Source organism: Thamnophis elegans, chromosome 2 (assembly GCF_009769535.1).
Source record: "Thamnophis elegans isolate rThaEle1 chromosome 2, rThaEle1.pri, whole genome shotgun sequence".
Lineage (NCBI taxonomy): Eukaryota > Metazoa > Chordata > Lepidosauria > Squamata > Colubridae > Thamnophis > Thamnophis elegans.
Window position 1 is genome coordinate 67,663,311 of NC_045542.1, and position 17,814 is coordinate 67,681,124.

The 17,814-nt window shown below is 41.2% G+C and overlaps 1 protein-coding gene across 1 annotated transcript in view; it reads right to left on the bottom strand.

The window, feature by feature from the left end:
• The window catches only part of ATP10B (ATPase phospholipid transporting 10B (putative)), a 67,387-nt gene extending 67,241 nt beyond the window's left edge, over nucleotides 1-146 (bottom strand). Inside the window, 1 exon segment of the mRNA XM_032239037.1 lies at nucleotides 37-146. Coding sequence (XP_032094928.1) covers nucleotides 37-146 — 110 coding nt within the window.
• Between the last annotated feature and the right edge of the window lie 17,668 nt (nucleotides 147-17,814).

Sequence of the window (17,814 nt, forward strand, 5' to 3'; positions counted from 1 at the left end):
GATTCTGATTTTTCTATCCCAGGTAACGGGCATTGCCTGATTTTAGAAGACAGCGTCAATTCTTCATTGTCTTCTTCAAGATAAATGTATCCAATTCCTTTGTGAAACTTGGTCTCCCAATGTGTTTTCATATTTGTCAATCTCATACCGCATTTTTTTGGTAAATGATGGTTGAAAGAATAGTTCAGGTCACAGTTGAACAAAGCAAGTAAAGGGTTACTATTGCTACTTGCAATCTGGATAGAATACCTTTCCTGCTAGAATTAGATGCTTCAATCCTCAATAGCAGCCTATAACCAAGTAAATGAGAGTCATGCATAAAGTCTATGCCAAGTAAAAGAAAATTACAGAATATTGGGAATTAAATTAGATATACTCCAGCCTTCAGAATAACAGAATAACAGAGTTGGAAGGGACCTTGGATGTCTTCTAATCCAACCCCTTGCTTAGGCAGAAAACCCTATACTATTTTAGACAATGGATGTCCAATCTCTTCTTAAAAACTTCCAGTGTTGAAGCACCCACAACTTCATTTATTAGTGAGTACATTAAGGTATGGGTCTCTGTGAGTTATTTCTCATTTCCCTTTCTCATAAAGCCCTTAATAGATGGAAGAGACATAAGAGAAAGGGCTAAAATGCCCATTGGTTTCTCGTGTCTTAGGTTTTGAAAAACTCCTTTTTTATCCTAAACGCAGAACCTAGAATATGCTAGAATTGTGTTTTGTCCATTTTTGCAACTTTTATTTATTTATAAACGCATTGCTATCTTAATATAACCAGAAAGAATCTTGGCAGCTTAAAGAGAATTTAATTGTCATCCCATTTCTAACTCATGGTTTGCTTATGGTCTGTGAAGACACTTCGTGGCGTTTTACATATGCAGTCATAAAGCCAGGAATCCACTAACCCTATAAATTTGCATCTGCTTTTCCTACCTAAATGCAGAATCCCAGCTATTTAGGATGAAATTAATTTTGTTAATTGGAAGCTACCAATAAAAAAAAGTTGACTGTCACTTTTATGCTATGCCTCTGAGCATTTGCAGCTTCTTAGCCCTTTTGCACAAAACGATTGTGTTTTAAAAAAATGTAATAACAGATTAAAGTAGAAATAAGAAAAATAGATTCCCTGTTGCTTGTCCTAGGTATTTAGTATTCAGAGGCATGCAGATTCATTTTAATAGTCAGAAAAGTCAATTGATATTTTGGATGGTATCAAGATCAGAGATATCTAGAAATTGCTTCTCCAAATAAATTCCTGGATAAAATTAACTCTTGGTTTCATCCATCAGGCAATTCTGCTTTTGCACTACAGTAGTTTAAAATTCTTGTTTGCTTCTATTTCTTCCTCCATGCCTTGGTGAATAATCAAAATGCAGTAATGATGAAAGTTGGAAAAAAAAGTTATTATAAAATTTCTTCCTCCAAGGAAGATGAGTGAACATTTAGATGACTTTTTTTTTTGCAATAAGTAAGTCTGTTAGTAGCATTGGAAACAGCTACTTAAATCAAAGTCTGCTAGAGCATTTAATGATATATTAAGTATGAAGTAGATGGTGTCCAGGGGAACATAATTTAAGTATATTTTAAGAGTTACCATATTTGACATTTATAAAAAGTTACATTCTGGAAAGTATTTAAACTAAAAAGCTATGTATTTTACACTGGGCATTTTTTTTTAATTTAGTGAAATTAGGCTTCTTTCTTTCAGTTAAATACAGGGAAGGTGCTACTTCCATATAGAAGTCAATATGGGAGAGGATCTTATAGCCCAAATTCAGCCAGGTGGAGGGAATACTGGAATTCACATGCTCTATCATGGTAAATGTTTGCTCATCAAAACACATCATCAGTGGTGGGATTCAATTTTTTTTACTACCAGTTCTGTGGGTGTGGCTTTTTGGGTGTGACAGGGGAAGGTTACTGCAAAATCCCCCTCCCCACCCCACTAACCTGCTTTCCAGCTTCGTTCTCCTTTTCAGGGCAACAAAAGAAGATCAGCTGGGAGGCAGCGGAGGCAGGGCCAGCCTATTTACTGGTTCTCCAAACTACTCAAAATTTCCGCTACTGGTTCTCTAGAACCTGTGAGAACTGGCTGAATACCACCTCTGCACATCATCTCTGTCTTACCTTAGGTCAAGATTGACAAATGCCACACAAAGTTCACAAACAATCTGTTCACAAACAAGCTTGCAGAAAGGATCAGTGATTGATGCATAGCATAAATTTTGAATAACTCTGGTAGGCAAAATATTTATATTTTATATTTATATTTCTGTAAAAATAAGTAAGAGCTATGGTAGTACATTGGTTAGAATGCAGTACTTCAGACTAACTCTGCCAGGAATTTGATTCTGACCAGCTCAAGATTGACTCAGCCTTCCATCCTTCTGAGGATGGTAAAATGAGGACCCAGATTGTTGGGGGCAAATTGGCAATATGCTGATTTTTAAAAAATTGCTCACAGAGTGCTGTAAATCACTATGGATTTCTATATAAGCCTAAGTGCTATTGCTATTATTTATTTGTATGTCACTGTTATTATTTTTACAAATAAGTCAAGGCAGTGAACCTATCAAATGCACCTTCTTTTTTGCATTTTTCCCACAACAATAACTCTGGAGGTGGGTTGGGTTGAGAGAGAAAGTGACTGGTCTATAATCATCCAGCTGGCTTTCCTGGCTAAAGCAGCATTTGAACTCACAGTCTCTTTCTTTCTAGCCTGGTGCCTTGAGCACTAGACAATTTGTTACTACTTTCATTGTGGTGGGATCCAGCTGGTTTAATAACTGGTTCGGCAGTGGTGGGATTCAAATTTTTTTATTACTAGTTCTGTGGGCATGGCTTGGTGGACGTGGCAGGGGAAGGATACTGTAAAATCTCCATTCCCTCCCCACTCCAGGGAAAGGTTACTGCAAAATCCCCATTTCCTCCTGATCAGCTGGAATTCGGGAGACACATAATAGATAGGGGTGGGACCAGTCAGAGGTGGCATTTACCGGTTTCCAAACTACTCAAAATTTCCCCTACCAGTTCTCCAGAACTGGTCAGAACCTGTTGAATACCACCTCTGTGGTTTGGTAATTGCCAAGCGTGTGCAGTTTTAACAAAACTTACTATCCTCATTGCTTCTGGGGAATAACACAGCTGAGGCGCGGCAATCTGTTCTGCCCTGCAAATCAGCTGAGAGGATATAGATAAGTGTTCTGACCCCCTCCTCCGTCCACTAACGAATGCCGAGACAAGCTTAACTAAAATGTACTTTATTAGCAAGACACCAAAACCTTGGTGGCTGAAAGTCAAGCATAACAACAGATAAGGACCTTGGCAGCAACTCAGACAAGCCTCAGCAGCAATCCAGCCTGCCAAGCTAGTTCCAAAAGTTCTTCAACTTTTAGTCAATGCGTTGACTTCTGCGAGAGGGGCGTGTGCACAAGCAGTCTTTTATAGTCTGGAGAGGAGCCTAATGACCACCAGCTGAGTGCAATTACCTCCTGTAACTGCGCAACTGTTCCTGACGCCTAGTAGCTCTTCGGTGCCGTGCATCCAGGAACAACTCACTGTCAGCATCCGGCTCACTCTTCCTTGTCTCCTGCCCACTGGTCCAAGGCTCAGATGCCTCCTGGTGGCCAACCAGCCTCTCTGTGCCCTGTTCGGAGTCGGAACCCTGTCCAGGGTCCTCCACATCCTCCAGAGCCTACTCATAGGGCCCCTTACTGTCGGAGTCTGGTGGCAGCTCCAATGGCTTCTGCTGGGCCACAACAGATAAGTAAAGCATAGGGACTGGCGGGCAGGCCCATCTGATCATCAGAGCAAATTGGTTCACTCCCAGCTGATTGTCAGAACTACCAGTTCGCCCGAACCGGTCCAAACCAGCTGAATCCTACCCCTCCTTTCATGCATACAGTATTTCAACTAAGGGGTGCTGTGAATTTATTGATACCAGACTCTTGCTTTTTCATAGCAAAAACTGATGGCTATTGTAGTTTCCTGGCATTATCATGATGTTTCTTTCCAGACTGAGGGGACCTCAAGGCTTTATAAGTTACTATTTACGTTTTATGTTTCTGTGATTCCTTTTCCCACCCCACTGAGGGGTGGGAAGACTTACATGGTAAGTCTATTTCAAGTATGGAAATGCTTTAAGTGGCTTTAAAAAGAGATTCAAAGTATAAAATGTTTCAAAAATCACTCGATCTTTATTTGAATTGTTTCTCTGACATTAAAATATGAACCAGAAAGCACAGGCAGATAAAAAGGAAAAAAAAAACATAGCAAGGTACAAGTAGTCCTTGACTAACAACCACTTGTTTAATAACTGTTCAAAGTCATGATAGTGCTGAAAAATGTGACTTATGACCATCATAGTATCCCTGCAGTCACGTGATCAAAATTCAGGTGCTTGGCAACCAGCATGTATTTACAATGGTTGCAGCATCCAGGGGTCACATTATTCCCAGGGAGCTTACAACAAGCAATGTCAATGGGGGAAACTGGATTCACTTAATGAACATGTGATTTGCTTAATGATTGCAGTGATTCATTTAACAGTCACAGTAAAAAAGGTGGTAAAATTGAGCATTGAATTTCATTCAGAATTGCTAAATAATGCACCTTTTTTTTGTATTCTCATGATGAAAATGTAGAATTATTTTTCTCACTAGTGGCAAAGCATGAGGACAAGAAAGGGATTTAGAATTTAGAATTTTAATAGATTTGTATGCCGCCAAATCCCGAAGGACTCTGGGCGGCTTACATAAAAACAATTAAAATATTAAAAAGATTAAAAACACAAAAACAATACAGTTTAAAACAGGAAAAACACAACATGCACTCAGTTATAATGGGGCTGAAGTTCAGTCGAGCTCAACAGCCCCAGGCCTGTCAAAACAGCCAGGTCTTAACAGACTTACGGAAGGCCAGGAGAGTGGGAGGGTCCGGATCTCAGGGGGTAGCTCGTTCCAAAGGGCCGGGGCAGCAACAGAGAAGGCTCTCCCCTGGGGAGCCGCCAGACAGCATTGTGTGGCTGATGGTACCCGGAGAAGGCCTGGCCTGTGCGATCTTATTGGGCGCTGGGAGGTATGTTGCAGGAGGCGGTCACAGAGATATCCAGGTCCTAGGCCATATAGGGCTTTATAGGTAATAACCAGCACCTTGAAGCGTGTCCAGAGACTGATGAGTAGCCAGTGCAGCTCGCGGAGGATAGGTGTAACATGGGTGTACCTAGGTACACCCAGTATCACTCGCGCGGCTGCATTCTGGACCAATTATAGTCTCCGAACACTCTTCAGGGGCAGCCCCATGTAGAGCACATTACAGTAGTCGAGCCTTGAGGTGACGGGGGCATGGGTGATCATTTGGAGTGCCTCCCGGTTCAGGTAGGTTCGCAACTGGTGCACCAGGCGAACCTGTGCGAAAGCTCCCCTGGTCACATCTGACAGATGATGTTCTAATGTGAGCTGTGGATCCAGGAGAACACACAAGTTGCGGGCCCTCTCTGAGGGGTGTATGATTTCACCCCCCAGGGTTAAGGGTGGAATATCTGGACTATTTTTGGGGGGCAACATCCAAAGCCACTCAGTCTTGTCAGGGTTGAGCACAAGCTTGTTCATTCCCATCCAGACCCTGACAACTTCCAGGCACTGGCACATTACTTCCACCGCTTCACAGAGTTGGCACGGGGCGGACAAATACAGCTGGGTATCGTCCGCATACTGGTGGTATTTGATCCCATGCCTGTGAATGATCTCACCCAGCGGCTTCATGTAGATGTTAAATAGGAGGGAGGGACAGGACCGAACCCTGCGGCACCCCATATTCAAGGGGCCTAGGGGTCGACCTCTGTCCTCTGACCAACACCGACTGCGACCTGCCAGAGAGGTAGGAGGAGAACCACCGCAAGACAGTGCCTCCCATTCCCACCTCTTCTAGCCGTCGCAGAAGGATACCATGGTCGATGGTATCGAAGGCCGCTGAGAGGTCAAGAAGCACCGGGATAGAGGAATGCCCATTATCCCTGGCTCACCAGAGATCATCGGTCAGTGTGACCAAAGCGGTTTTGGCCACCACCTTCTCAACAACCTTCCTTAAAAAAGGGAGGTTGGAGACTGGATGGTAGTCTTTAAGGATGGCTGGATCCAGAGCAGGCTTCTTGAGGAAGGGTCTCACCACCGCCTCTTTCAGAGGCTGTGGAAAGGACCCCTCTTGAAGCGAGGTGTTTATAATCCTCTGGATCCAGCCCCTAGTCACCTCTCTGCTAGTCGAGACCAACCAGGAGGGACAAGGGTCCAGTAGACAGGTGGTGGTACTCATCGATCCAATGGCCTTGTCCACTTCCTCAGGAGTGGCAGGCTGGAACTCACTCCACGAGGTTTGCTCAAGACTCTCCCTCGGCATCTCTGCTGGCACTGTCCAAGTGGAGTCAAGGTCCGTCTGAATCTGATCAGATCTGAATCTGACTTTATCCGACAGAAACTGAACAAATTCCTCTGCTCTACCCTGTAAGGGTTCACCCGCATCTCGCCCTTTCAGGAGGGAGCGAGTTATCCTAAACAGGGGGCCGGGCGAGATTCTGCGAACACAATAAGGGCGGAAAAATGTGCACATTTTGCCGCCCGTATTGCCACTAGATAAGACCTAATAAAGGTTCTTAGCAGTGTTCGGTTGGATTCGGAGTTACTAGCCCTCCATCGTCACTCTAGGCATCTCTTTTGGTGCTTCATCTCCCGGAGTTCCTCGGTGAACCAAGGCGCCCTCCTGGATCCACTGTGGCGGAGAGGCCGCAAAGGCGCAATCTGATCTAAAGCCCTAGTCACCGCGGTATTCCAGGCAGCGACCAAGGACTCAGTCGAATTGTGGGCAAGGGAGTCAGGTATCTCCCCAAGCTCCGTCTGAAATCCCGAAGGGTCCATCAGGTGCCTGGGGCAGAACCATTTAATTGGCTCCACCTCCCTGCAGTGGGGGAGTAGCTTCCAAAAATCAAGCCTCAGCAGGAAGTGATCTGTCCATGACAAGGGCGAGATCTCAATCTCCTTTAATTCCAGATCACATCTCCACTGCTCCGAGAGAAACACAAGGTCGAGTGTGTGTCCTGCCATATGGGTTGGGCCCTGAATTACTTGGGTCAAGTCCATGGTTGCCATGGAAGCCATGAACTCCTGGGCCCCATCAGAGCATTCGCCAAGAGATGGCAGGTTGAAATCCCCCAGTACTATAAGTCTGGGGAACTCAACCGCCAGTCCAGCGACTGACTCTAGGAGCACGCACAGGCAGGGTTGTTGCAACGCAGCTGGGAGGTAGGTACGTCAACAATAAGCCCATTTGACCCCCAAGGTCAGCCTCACAAGGAGGGACTCACATCCGACAATCTCTGGAGCAGGGAGCCTGCGAGGCATCAATGACTCCCAGATTATAACAGCAACTCCTCCACCCCTTCTCTGGTGTCGTGGCTGGTGCAACACCTGAAACCCTTCTGGGCACATTTCTGAGAGGGGGACTCCTCCCTCATGGCCCAGCCAGGTTTCAGTAATACATGCCAGGTCTGCCTCCTCGTCTAATAGTAAGTCCTGGATGAGGGAAGCTTTATGGACCACAGACCTGGCATTCAGCAGCAGCAGCCTGAGACCAGGGCCCTGATTTCCCATGTCACCTGGTTCCCGAGTTGAGCTATCAGGGCCGGAATGAGGGATCGCTGTGACGTAGCGAACCCTCCTTCCCCGGTGATGGCTTGCCCTGAAGCTCCCATCGTATCTGCCCCTCCCAGTCATAACCCTAATGCTCCGCCCCGCCCCCATGTCCGTAGATCCCCCTCCATCTCCCACGGCCCCTGTTCTACTTGGCAGGCCATTCAATCCAGGCACTCTGGGATGAGAGGCAAGTCTGGGCCCCTTCCACTTCTGCTACTGCACTCAGTGGAGGGGGCTCCAGGCCTCCAGGGATGACTACCTGTTTAGTTATCCAAAAGCATTTTATTTATACAGTACAATTTCAGGTCTACTTTTTACATATTTTTTTTCTTTTTTGAAGACCAGACACTCTGAGAAGCATGTAATATTCTGAGGAGTGTGCATGGACACACCCAAAGAAAGAGGACAAGACGGAGCAGCGAAAGTAAATGATTATGTAATTATAATAAGGTACGATTTTGAAACAGTTCTTTAGTCTCCTTTATTTTTGCTCCATTTTTTTTTGTATGCCATTCCTCATTTGGGTTTAGGCATAAAATAAAATAGTTCTTTTGCACCAGTTAGCTCTCATTCTATTATTTGAGGCTGAGGTATCTACTGTGGTAGTAGTAATAGTAGTAATTTTTTTTTTTGCAAAGATTAGATTATATCTTGGTTTGGGCCAGTTGAAGGAAAATCTATTTTTAATAAACCTGTGTTTGTGGAATGAAATCAAATCTCTCTTCTGTAAACTATTTTGGTAATAATTCAATCAACTTCTGTTTGATAAACCAATGTTTGTAAAATGAAATCAGTCTCACTTTGATAAATCAACATCTGCTGAATTAAATGAAATCTGATCTTTTTTCCATAAATCACTTTTATTAAAAAAAAGTAAATAAATGAAATCATTTTCTCTTTTAACCAGTTTGTTCAAGTCATTACAGCAACTCTAATGAATATAAAATCCAGAAACAGCAGTATGCTGCCTCCATTATTTCTGACTCATGTGATATGTGTCATTTTTTTTTACTGCCAGAAGAATGTTCCATCTTATCCAAAATATCACCAAATTTCTGGCATTGATTTATTTTCTTTAAAGTTGGGAGGTAGGTACAACTTCAACCTATGCAATAATCATATTATTATAGGAATCAGAAACAATTGGGTGTGCATTGCATTACCCCATTGCATTTTTTAAAATCCAAAATGTCTGAGTTTTAGTTTAATTTTGATGTTTTCAGAGCCTTGCCTGGTTTTACTTCATGTGGTGTTTGTTCTGAATTATTTGTTCTTGTGGTCTGAGGCATTTGCAACATTTCCCCCCCAGTGCTACAAATCAAACATTTCTCTGAGTTTATCCTTTCTGATGATTAGTTTTCTTAGCCAGGCAGGATGTTATAACTGAGAAAATCATAGGTTTAACCATGTCAGTATGATGTTTCTGTACTTTAATAGTCTACAAATGTCTGAATTCTAAGATTGAAACATTCTAATTAGCTGGATTGACCATGGTGAACTGGCCAATAATCAGCTAAGTTGTTGGTTTCTTAACTTCATACAAATTAATCAGCTAGAAATTTGGAATGTGGTCTCGAAGGTCCAAAAGCAATTTCAATTACATAATTTTGCTAAGAGCCTCAACTAACCTTGTTCCAAATTTGTTTTCAGCAAATGTTTATTTTACCAAAAGTACTCCAAAGTATCCATTAGAAGGCATCTTTTACACATAGCTATTTCTACAAGTTTTTCAATGACTATAATACAAAGACAAAGAAATTCTGGTCTTAGATCATAACACAGATATGCATAACAACTGCTAAGGAGCATCCAGTTATTCAGGGAAAATAAAATTCAAAGACTAATTCTGAAGCAAAAACCCAAATAACTTTTCTAAGATCCTAAACACGTACAAGAGAAGAACAAAATACCAAACACAATTCTTTGAACTCTATTTCTTTGATACAAGACCAGATTCAAAACTGAATTTTTCTATACTTCACATCTTAGCATAATTCATTCATTCAATCAATCAATGAAACACATACACAGAGAGCATAATAATGCAAACAATTGCGATCCTTGTGATACTCTATGGAAGTGAAGGCTGGACTTTGAAGAAGCAGTATAAGAAGAATATTGCCACTTTTGGTCTTTGGTGTTGGAGAAAATTCCTGAGAATATCATGGACAGCCAATAAAACACAGGAATCATTTAAACAAATCAAACCGGAGTTCTCATTCAAAGTACAAATGACCAGGCTCCTATTATCCTACTTCAAACACATTTTGTGAAGAGTTTCCTCTTTGGGGAAGGTTTTAATAATGGGAAAGGTGGGGAAAAAAAGAGAGGACCAGCAGCAAGGGAGATGGGTTTAGTTACGGTGGTAATGGAGCACTGTTTGCAAACTTGAAAAATCAGTTTTGGGACAGATTGACATGGAGAAAATCAATGTGGTCACTAAAAACCAACACTGCCATGATTGCAATATATCTACGCTATATATGTATATATATATATTTATATATCCATATCACCTACATTTACAGCTATATTATCTATATCTGACCATTTTAAAAATGGAAGCATATATCTGAAATAAAATGTCCTACAGTATGTCAATTTTTTTTGTTCTTCAGCTATCAGCGATTACATTAGGATAATGAGAATAAACAATAAATGCTTTCTATATGACATTTGGCTGTGAATTATCAAAATAAAAGAAAGCATGCCCTTAAATATGAAGTCATAAAATGCTACAGTTTTTAGTCAATTGTCCCTTCTACAGCAGTGATTTGGCAGTTTTTCCTACCATGTACTTTCCTGTTATGCTCAAACTTCAGTTTACAGAATTCCCAGCCTCCCTAGTTACATGACTCAAAATGACTTATCTGTTGAGCAATTCATTATAGCCTGCCTATAGAGCAATTCATTGAGATGCGTTGCACCCACTTATTAAATGGATTATTTTTAGGCCCCAGTGTTTGCAAACACTAGTTTGATGATCTATGATTTCCTAGGTATTGTCTTGCTCCTCTAAAGACAATACCAAGATTTCAGTACTCTCCATTGTTCAGTTTCACTTCTGGTAAAATCATGTCAAGTAAGTGAAATTATGAAATTATGCTAAACTGCACAAGTTGCAACATTTCTCCCGCATTCCCCACAAGATATTTGATCAGTATCTTTCCCCCTGACTTTTAAAATGTTGGTAAAGATTTAGTTTGGTAAAGATTTACCTTGGGGGCAGGGTTGTTGTGACTGTTTTCTGGCTGATGAGTTATCTTTTTATGTTTCAAATATTTAGATTCTTGATTTACGCATTTATGGGATGTGGTGGCTCAGTGGCTAAGAAATGGAGCTTGTCGATCAGAAAGGTCAGCAGTTCAGTGGTTTGAATCCCTAGTGCCACATAACGTAGTGAGCTCCTGTTACTTGTCCCAGCTTCTGCCAACCTAGCAGTTTGAAAGCATGTAAAAATGCAAGTAGAAAAATAGGAACCCCCTTTGATGGGAAGGTAACAATGTTCCGTGAGCCTTCAGTATTTAGTCATGCCGGCCACATGACCACAGAGACATCTTCGGACAGCACTGGCTCTTCGGCTTTGAACAGAGATGAGCCCCGCCCCCTAGAGTCGGAAACGCCTAGCATTTATGTGTGAGGGGAACCTTTATTACAATTTTTAGTTTTTAGCTTTGATTATGCTATTGAAGTTATTTTTGTTTGTTTGTTCTTACCCGCCCCTCCCCAGTTACATATTTGAGAAATGCTATACAGAATCAGTTTGATTGGAATGACTTATAAGCCTTGCAAATAAATGAATGGAGGAGAAGCACGGAATTCCACTGGAATTAACTGGGAAAGGAAGGTTGGGGAAGGATGTAATATATATAAACAATCTATTTTTCTTTCCTCATAGATAGCCCTGACTATTTGGATCAGTCTGTAATTATTATTATGTTAATGTCAATAAAATTAGGGAAGAAACATGCATTGAAGGAATAGCATCAACTTAGCTGAATCAAAAATATATAGTACCTATAATTTTGACTGATAAATGAGGAGTACAGGTTGTCTTCTGTTAATAACAATTTTTGGTCCTATTTCAAAGTTATGATGGTGCTTCATGTGTTGTGCTTAGAACCAGTCCAGGCATCCCAGCATCCTCACAGTCATATGATCACAAGCTGGATGCATGGGAACTGGCTCATAATTATGATCGTTCTGCAGTTACCTTTTACAGTCATCCCTGCCAATTTCCCACCAGCAAAATCAATGGGGAAGCCAGCAGGGAAGGTCACAAGTCACTCTGGAAGTCTCATCCACCTGACAGCAGCCATTCCCAGCATAGCTGTACCTGCACCCCCTCTCTGCAGCCTCTTGCCTACCCTCCCAAACTTGCAGCAGATCCCTACTTGTCCATCAGCCTGCTTGAAAGCGGCCTGGACTTGCAACTTCCTGCAAGTTTTCCCACTGACTTTGCTTATGGGAAGCCAGCAGGAAGATGTGGGAAGGTCCTCATTTAACATGGGCAACAGAGACTGCCAGGATTGCTATGGTTAAATGATGTGATCATGTGACCTCAAGCTTTACGATCACATCACTTAGTTATGGAAATTCTAGTCCCCATTGCTGTTGTTAAGTGAGGAATATCTTTAAGCTGTTGCACAATAATTATAAACTATGAACAGTGAGAAATTTATTTTACAATTAAAATATTCCACTTTCTACTTCCATCAATTATATGTTGTACTATCTTGTCTATACAAACATCCCTCTTGAAAGCAGTTACATTTATGAACAGTGCGTGCTGATCACAGTACTAGCTGTCACCACACAATCATTGTCACCAAGGGAAAAAAATGATGCTGAAGAGAAATGGATCTCTAGTGGTGCTCAAATAAATAAATAAATAAATAAATAAATACCCCCCCCCCCTCAATAAAACAAAGGCTGCAATCTAGGGTCCTATTAATGACTTCCAAGTTTTGTTTCTAAATATGTAACTTCTCTGATTTTATTTGATAAAAATATAACAAAAATCATGAGGCATCTTCAGAGCTCTCTTGAAGAGACTATGACACAACCAGATTCTTACATTAGAATATTTTTTTTAGCTTAACCCCTCTGCTTAAAATTAACTTTTTCAGTTGAGACAACAAACAAACATCCAGTTAGCTATAATAGAATAACAGTTGAAAGTTGAAAGGAACCTTAGAGGTCTTCTAGTCCAACTCCCTGCTCAAAAAGGAGATCCTGTAACAATTCAGACAAATAGTTGTCCAACATCTTCTTAAAAACTTCCAGTGTTGGAGCATTCACAACTTCTAGAGACAACTCGTTCCACTGATTAATTGTTCTGGCTGTCCCAAAATTTTTCCTTAGTTCTAGGTTGCTTCTCTCCTTGATTAGTTTCCATACATTGCTTCTTGTCCTGCCTTCTGGTGCTTTAGAGAATATCATCTATATGAAATACTTAAGAAAATAACAAGCCAAACTCGATATTTTCTTTCTCCTTACATTATACATCCAAGCCCACTAAAGTGCATGTAGCAGCCAAATCTTGTTGTCAGAGGGATAAAAGAGTGTGATTCTAATAAATCATGCCAGTTTGGCCACTGTTGCCAGTAAGTGTTTTGCTTGACTTGGTCCATGCTAACTCTTCTAGCTTATGAATTGGACTTTAATCAATGCTTATCCCATAATGAATTTGTTAGTCTCTGTGGTTCCATAAGATACTTTTTTTTAAAAAAAATCTTGAGACGGAGTAAAGCATAAACCCAGCTGGATATATTTCAGTTAACATAGAAAATAACAAACTGTAGTTGTTTCCATTTATTTGTACAGCAAGTATCTCAGCAACAATCTCCAAAATGCACACCCAGCCATGACCAATTACAGAATTTATTTCATTTCTGTTCAGTCCTTTTAATTTATATTTATATCTATCCGTCCGTCCATCCATCCATCCATCCATCCATCCATCCATCCATCCATCCATCCATCCATCCATCCATCCATCTATCTATCTATCTATCTATCTATCTATCTATCTATCTATCTATCTATCTATCTATCTATCATCTATCTACCTTCTTAAATGCCCATCTGCCTCACAGAGAGTTGGTCTGTTTGCCACATACTTTCCAAGAACTTGAACTGAGAGTCTAAACTAGACCTAGAAATGTAAAGAACTCTACTGAACCGGACAACCATTTTTATGTCTATTTTTGTTATTGTTGTTGGTCTGAAGCACCTTTTTTTAATTAAAGTTTTTTATTTTTCCACTTTCATAACATATAATCACATGTATACTATTACATAACCAACATCTGTATTATTAAATGTTTACATCAATTCATCTTACCAACAACTCCCAAAAACCAATTATTGGCTCTTCTGTTCTCCATACACCATATATGTACCATCCATCACTTTCTTCTCCCTCTCTCCTCCCCCTCCCTACCTCCTTTCTTCCTTCTTCTCTTCTCAACTTCCCCTTCCTCTCTCCTTATCCTCCCTCCCCTTACCACTCCTCATTTCTCTCCTCCTCTTCCCCCCCCTGCCCTCTCTCCTTTTTTTTATTAAATGTTTTATTCATTTTCATTTTCAATTTTGTACATTCACTTATATACTGTATATTTGCAATAATAATAATATAATAGTAAGAAAAGAAAAACCCCAACCTAAACACAACTCATAAACCCAACCTATCGCTTTCATACACCCCTTCTTCTCCCCCTCCAACTTTCCTTTCTCCCTCCAACGATCACCCCTCCTACTTCCCTTTCCCCTCCTATCTTCCTTTCTCGCCTTCCTCACCCTCCTTCCCCTCTCATCCTCCTTACATTCCCCTCTTCCTCCCTCCTTACTTCTCCCTCTTCCTTTCCTCTACTTCTCACTATGGTGCATTTCTCTATTCCTTAATCTATTCAGTTACGCTAAAAAGAAAAAAGAAAGGAAAAAAGCAAAAAGAAAAAAAAAGAGAAAAATAAAAAGAAAATATAAGGATCAACAGTATACAAGTGTATTCTTCTTATTCTATATATTGAAACTATATCTCCACCCGCCCACCCACCCCCAATGAACCCCCCTCCCTAACCCCCTCCGACTTCCCAGGTCCCACACCCGGCACCGTTCAGTACCATTCACCTTCAAAATATCTTATTAACAATAATAATGAAAATAAAATAAAAAGAACACTCCGAAAAAGAAAAATTAAAAATCTTTTGCATTATGCTCAGCCTCCCATCATTCTTAAAATTTAAACAGTGTGAATCATTCCATTTATATTTTGTCCTCGTCCCTTACTTCTTTGATATTTACCCCCATCTTCCTGTAGACTCTCCAGATAGCCTTTCTTAACCTTATATTCAAATATTAGTTTATACAAAAATCAATTTATCTTCAAATACAGAGCAGTCTAATCATACTTTCGCTACTCATCTTCCTACCCTTCGTTTCACGTCTCCATTCCTCCCAAGCCCAAATTGCATAAGATTAGGATCTCGCTCTTCACTTTAAAATCCTGAGCTTTTTATGTTATACTTCAAGCATGTAAATCCGTAAAATGTGTGCCCAAAATCCATACCAGTTCATTCAATCCCAAGATCCTTTCATCAATATCCCGCTCCACCTTCCTTTCTGCCCCACTCCTCCCAACTCCATTCATCCCAAACCGCAATTCAAATAAATCTTAGTCCCCGCTTTCCTCACAGAAAACACTTCATGCGCAGTTTGGATTGAGATTCAAATAAGTCTTGTAAAAGTCCCGTATAATATCTGTCTAGAATAAGCAATGCTTCTTTCCATTCCTCATCAGTACACAGCTTTACCATTTCATACCAAACAGAAATCCTAAAGTTTTAATCAGTCCAAAAGCTTAGAAAGTATTTTAAAGACATCGCTGGATCTATATTCTTTACTCTTCTGCCCTTTTGGAAAGAGAAGGCTACCCTCTCCCTTATAACCACGTGTCCCGCTGCTTTGAAAATATGACTGAATCCTCAGTTTCCGCTCTTCTGCCTCTCCAGTAGGAGGAGAACAACTCCCTCCTTCTTGTAACCAAGTGACTTGCTGCTTGTCTTTCCTTCACCTTGTCCTTCCGCGTTTCCAAGTGAGTCAAGAAGCCCCGCCTTCAGAGTTTTATAATAAAAGTCCCGAGCTTCCGAGACAGAATTAATACGAAATCTTTGATTTTCAAATGTAACTGTGATTCCAACTGGAGCTTCCCATTTATACTGTATTTGACGATTTCTAAGTTCTTGGGTTAAAAAAGTATAGCCTCTCCTTGCTTGCAGCATCTGGAGCGGGATTTCTTTAAAGACAAACAAATCATGGCCATCGATTCGGAGCCTGTTATTGTAAAACTTTTGAGTGATCGCATTTCTGGATTCTCTTGTGAAAAAGTATATAATTATGTCTCTTGGAAGCTGTCGTTGCTCTGCTACACGCGAATTCTGGCGATAGATTTTTTGAATATTCCAATCAAAATTGAGTCCCGGACCTCCCACCGCTTGGCTGAAAGCTTCTACAAAGGTCTGTTTCAAGTTCTCTCCTTTCTTTTCGGGCAGTCCTCTGACTCTTATTGCAGACGCCTTTCTGTTATAATTTATCATTGTAAGTTGTGTTTGAGTATTTCTAATCTCTTGTTGTAATGCTTGGATATTAGAAGTCAAATTAAAATTAGCCCCCTCCAAAGTTTCCAGTTTAGTCTCCATTTCTTCGATATAATCTGTCAAAGTAGACGTAACTTCAAACATATCTGCCTTTATTTGGGCAATTTTAGTCTGTATTTTATCGCATAAATCCAGCACAAATTCTTTAATTTCTTGTTTAAAGTCATTAATTATTTGAAAGAAAAGCTCCTGTGTCAAGGAATCTCCAGTAGGTGGTGTAGGAGACAAAGGCAGCGATTTACTAACAAGTTCTTTAAGCACACGCGGGGGGGATTTTTTTGCCTGCTTAGACCTGGGAGGCATTATAGATAAAAGCTGAGAATAAACAGATAAACAGTGTCTTCAGCTGGTCAGTTCTCAATAAATTATTTGTAGATTTTGCTTGTTAATGAGTAGCAGTCTCCGGGGAGATAAAGCCGGTTAATTACGTCATCAATCACCAACACAGTAAAAACGCCATTTTGTATCCCAATTGCACAGAGAAGTTTCAAAGGAAAAACAAGGCTGGTGTTTAGATAGTTATAAAAAAAAAACATCACAGGAGTGAGACCCGCTCGTGTTAGCTTAAGTTGCTTTAAACAATTTATCATTGTCCTGAGTGGGGGGGTCGCCTGTCTAGGGCTGCAAAAAGGCAGCTGCGAGGAACTGGCTGGAGATAAGAGCTCAGTTACGCTGGATCTCTTCTCCGTTCGCAGCCCAAAAAAAAAAGAAAGGGGGCTGTGAACTACGAATAAATCCTAGCACCTGAGCTTCTGCCTGCCCCTTTCTGCCAGAAAGGGGTGATATCTATTGATCTTAATTAGATATACAGACCAGAACTCTGAGAGGGGCTCCGTTGAGCTCCTTCGGCGACAGGCTCCTCCCACCCCTGCCCTCTCTCCTATCGCTCTCTTCTTCCCTTACCTTTCTCCTCTACTTCCCACTCTTCATCTCATTTACTTGGTGTATTTCAGCTTCTGAGCAAGCTCCCTTTTAGGTTGATGGTATTTATAACTTCTTTTCAGTATACATGTTTAATTTTGACATATATCTTCCTTCTTTTTTTTAAAAAAAAGAGAACAAAAAAGTATACCTATATAGTCATTGTGCTTTTATCCCCCTCCCCCAAGGAGTTGTGGACCTGAATAATACACAAAGGAACACATCCTTGGTAGGGTCATAGAAGTAGAAGAAGCACTAGAGCAGTGATGACTAACCTTTTTTGCATCATGTGCCAAAAGTGGGGGGAGTGCAGGGGGGTCATGCGTGGGCATGCCACACCTATAATGCTATGTGCATGACACTAACCCCCCTCTGTGTGCATGCGCGGGCAACCCACACACCCCACTTTTGGCTCATGATGGACCAGTTTTTCACCCTCCCAAGGCTGCAGAGGTTTTCTAGGAGCCTGGGGAGGCTGAAAAGAGCCTCCTCCAACCCACTGGAGGCCCTCTGTAGGCTTCAGTAGGCTTCCCCAAAGCATCTGGAGTGT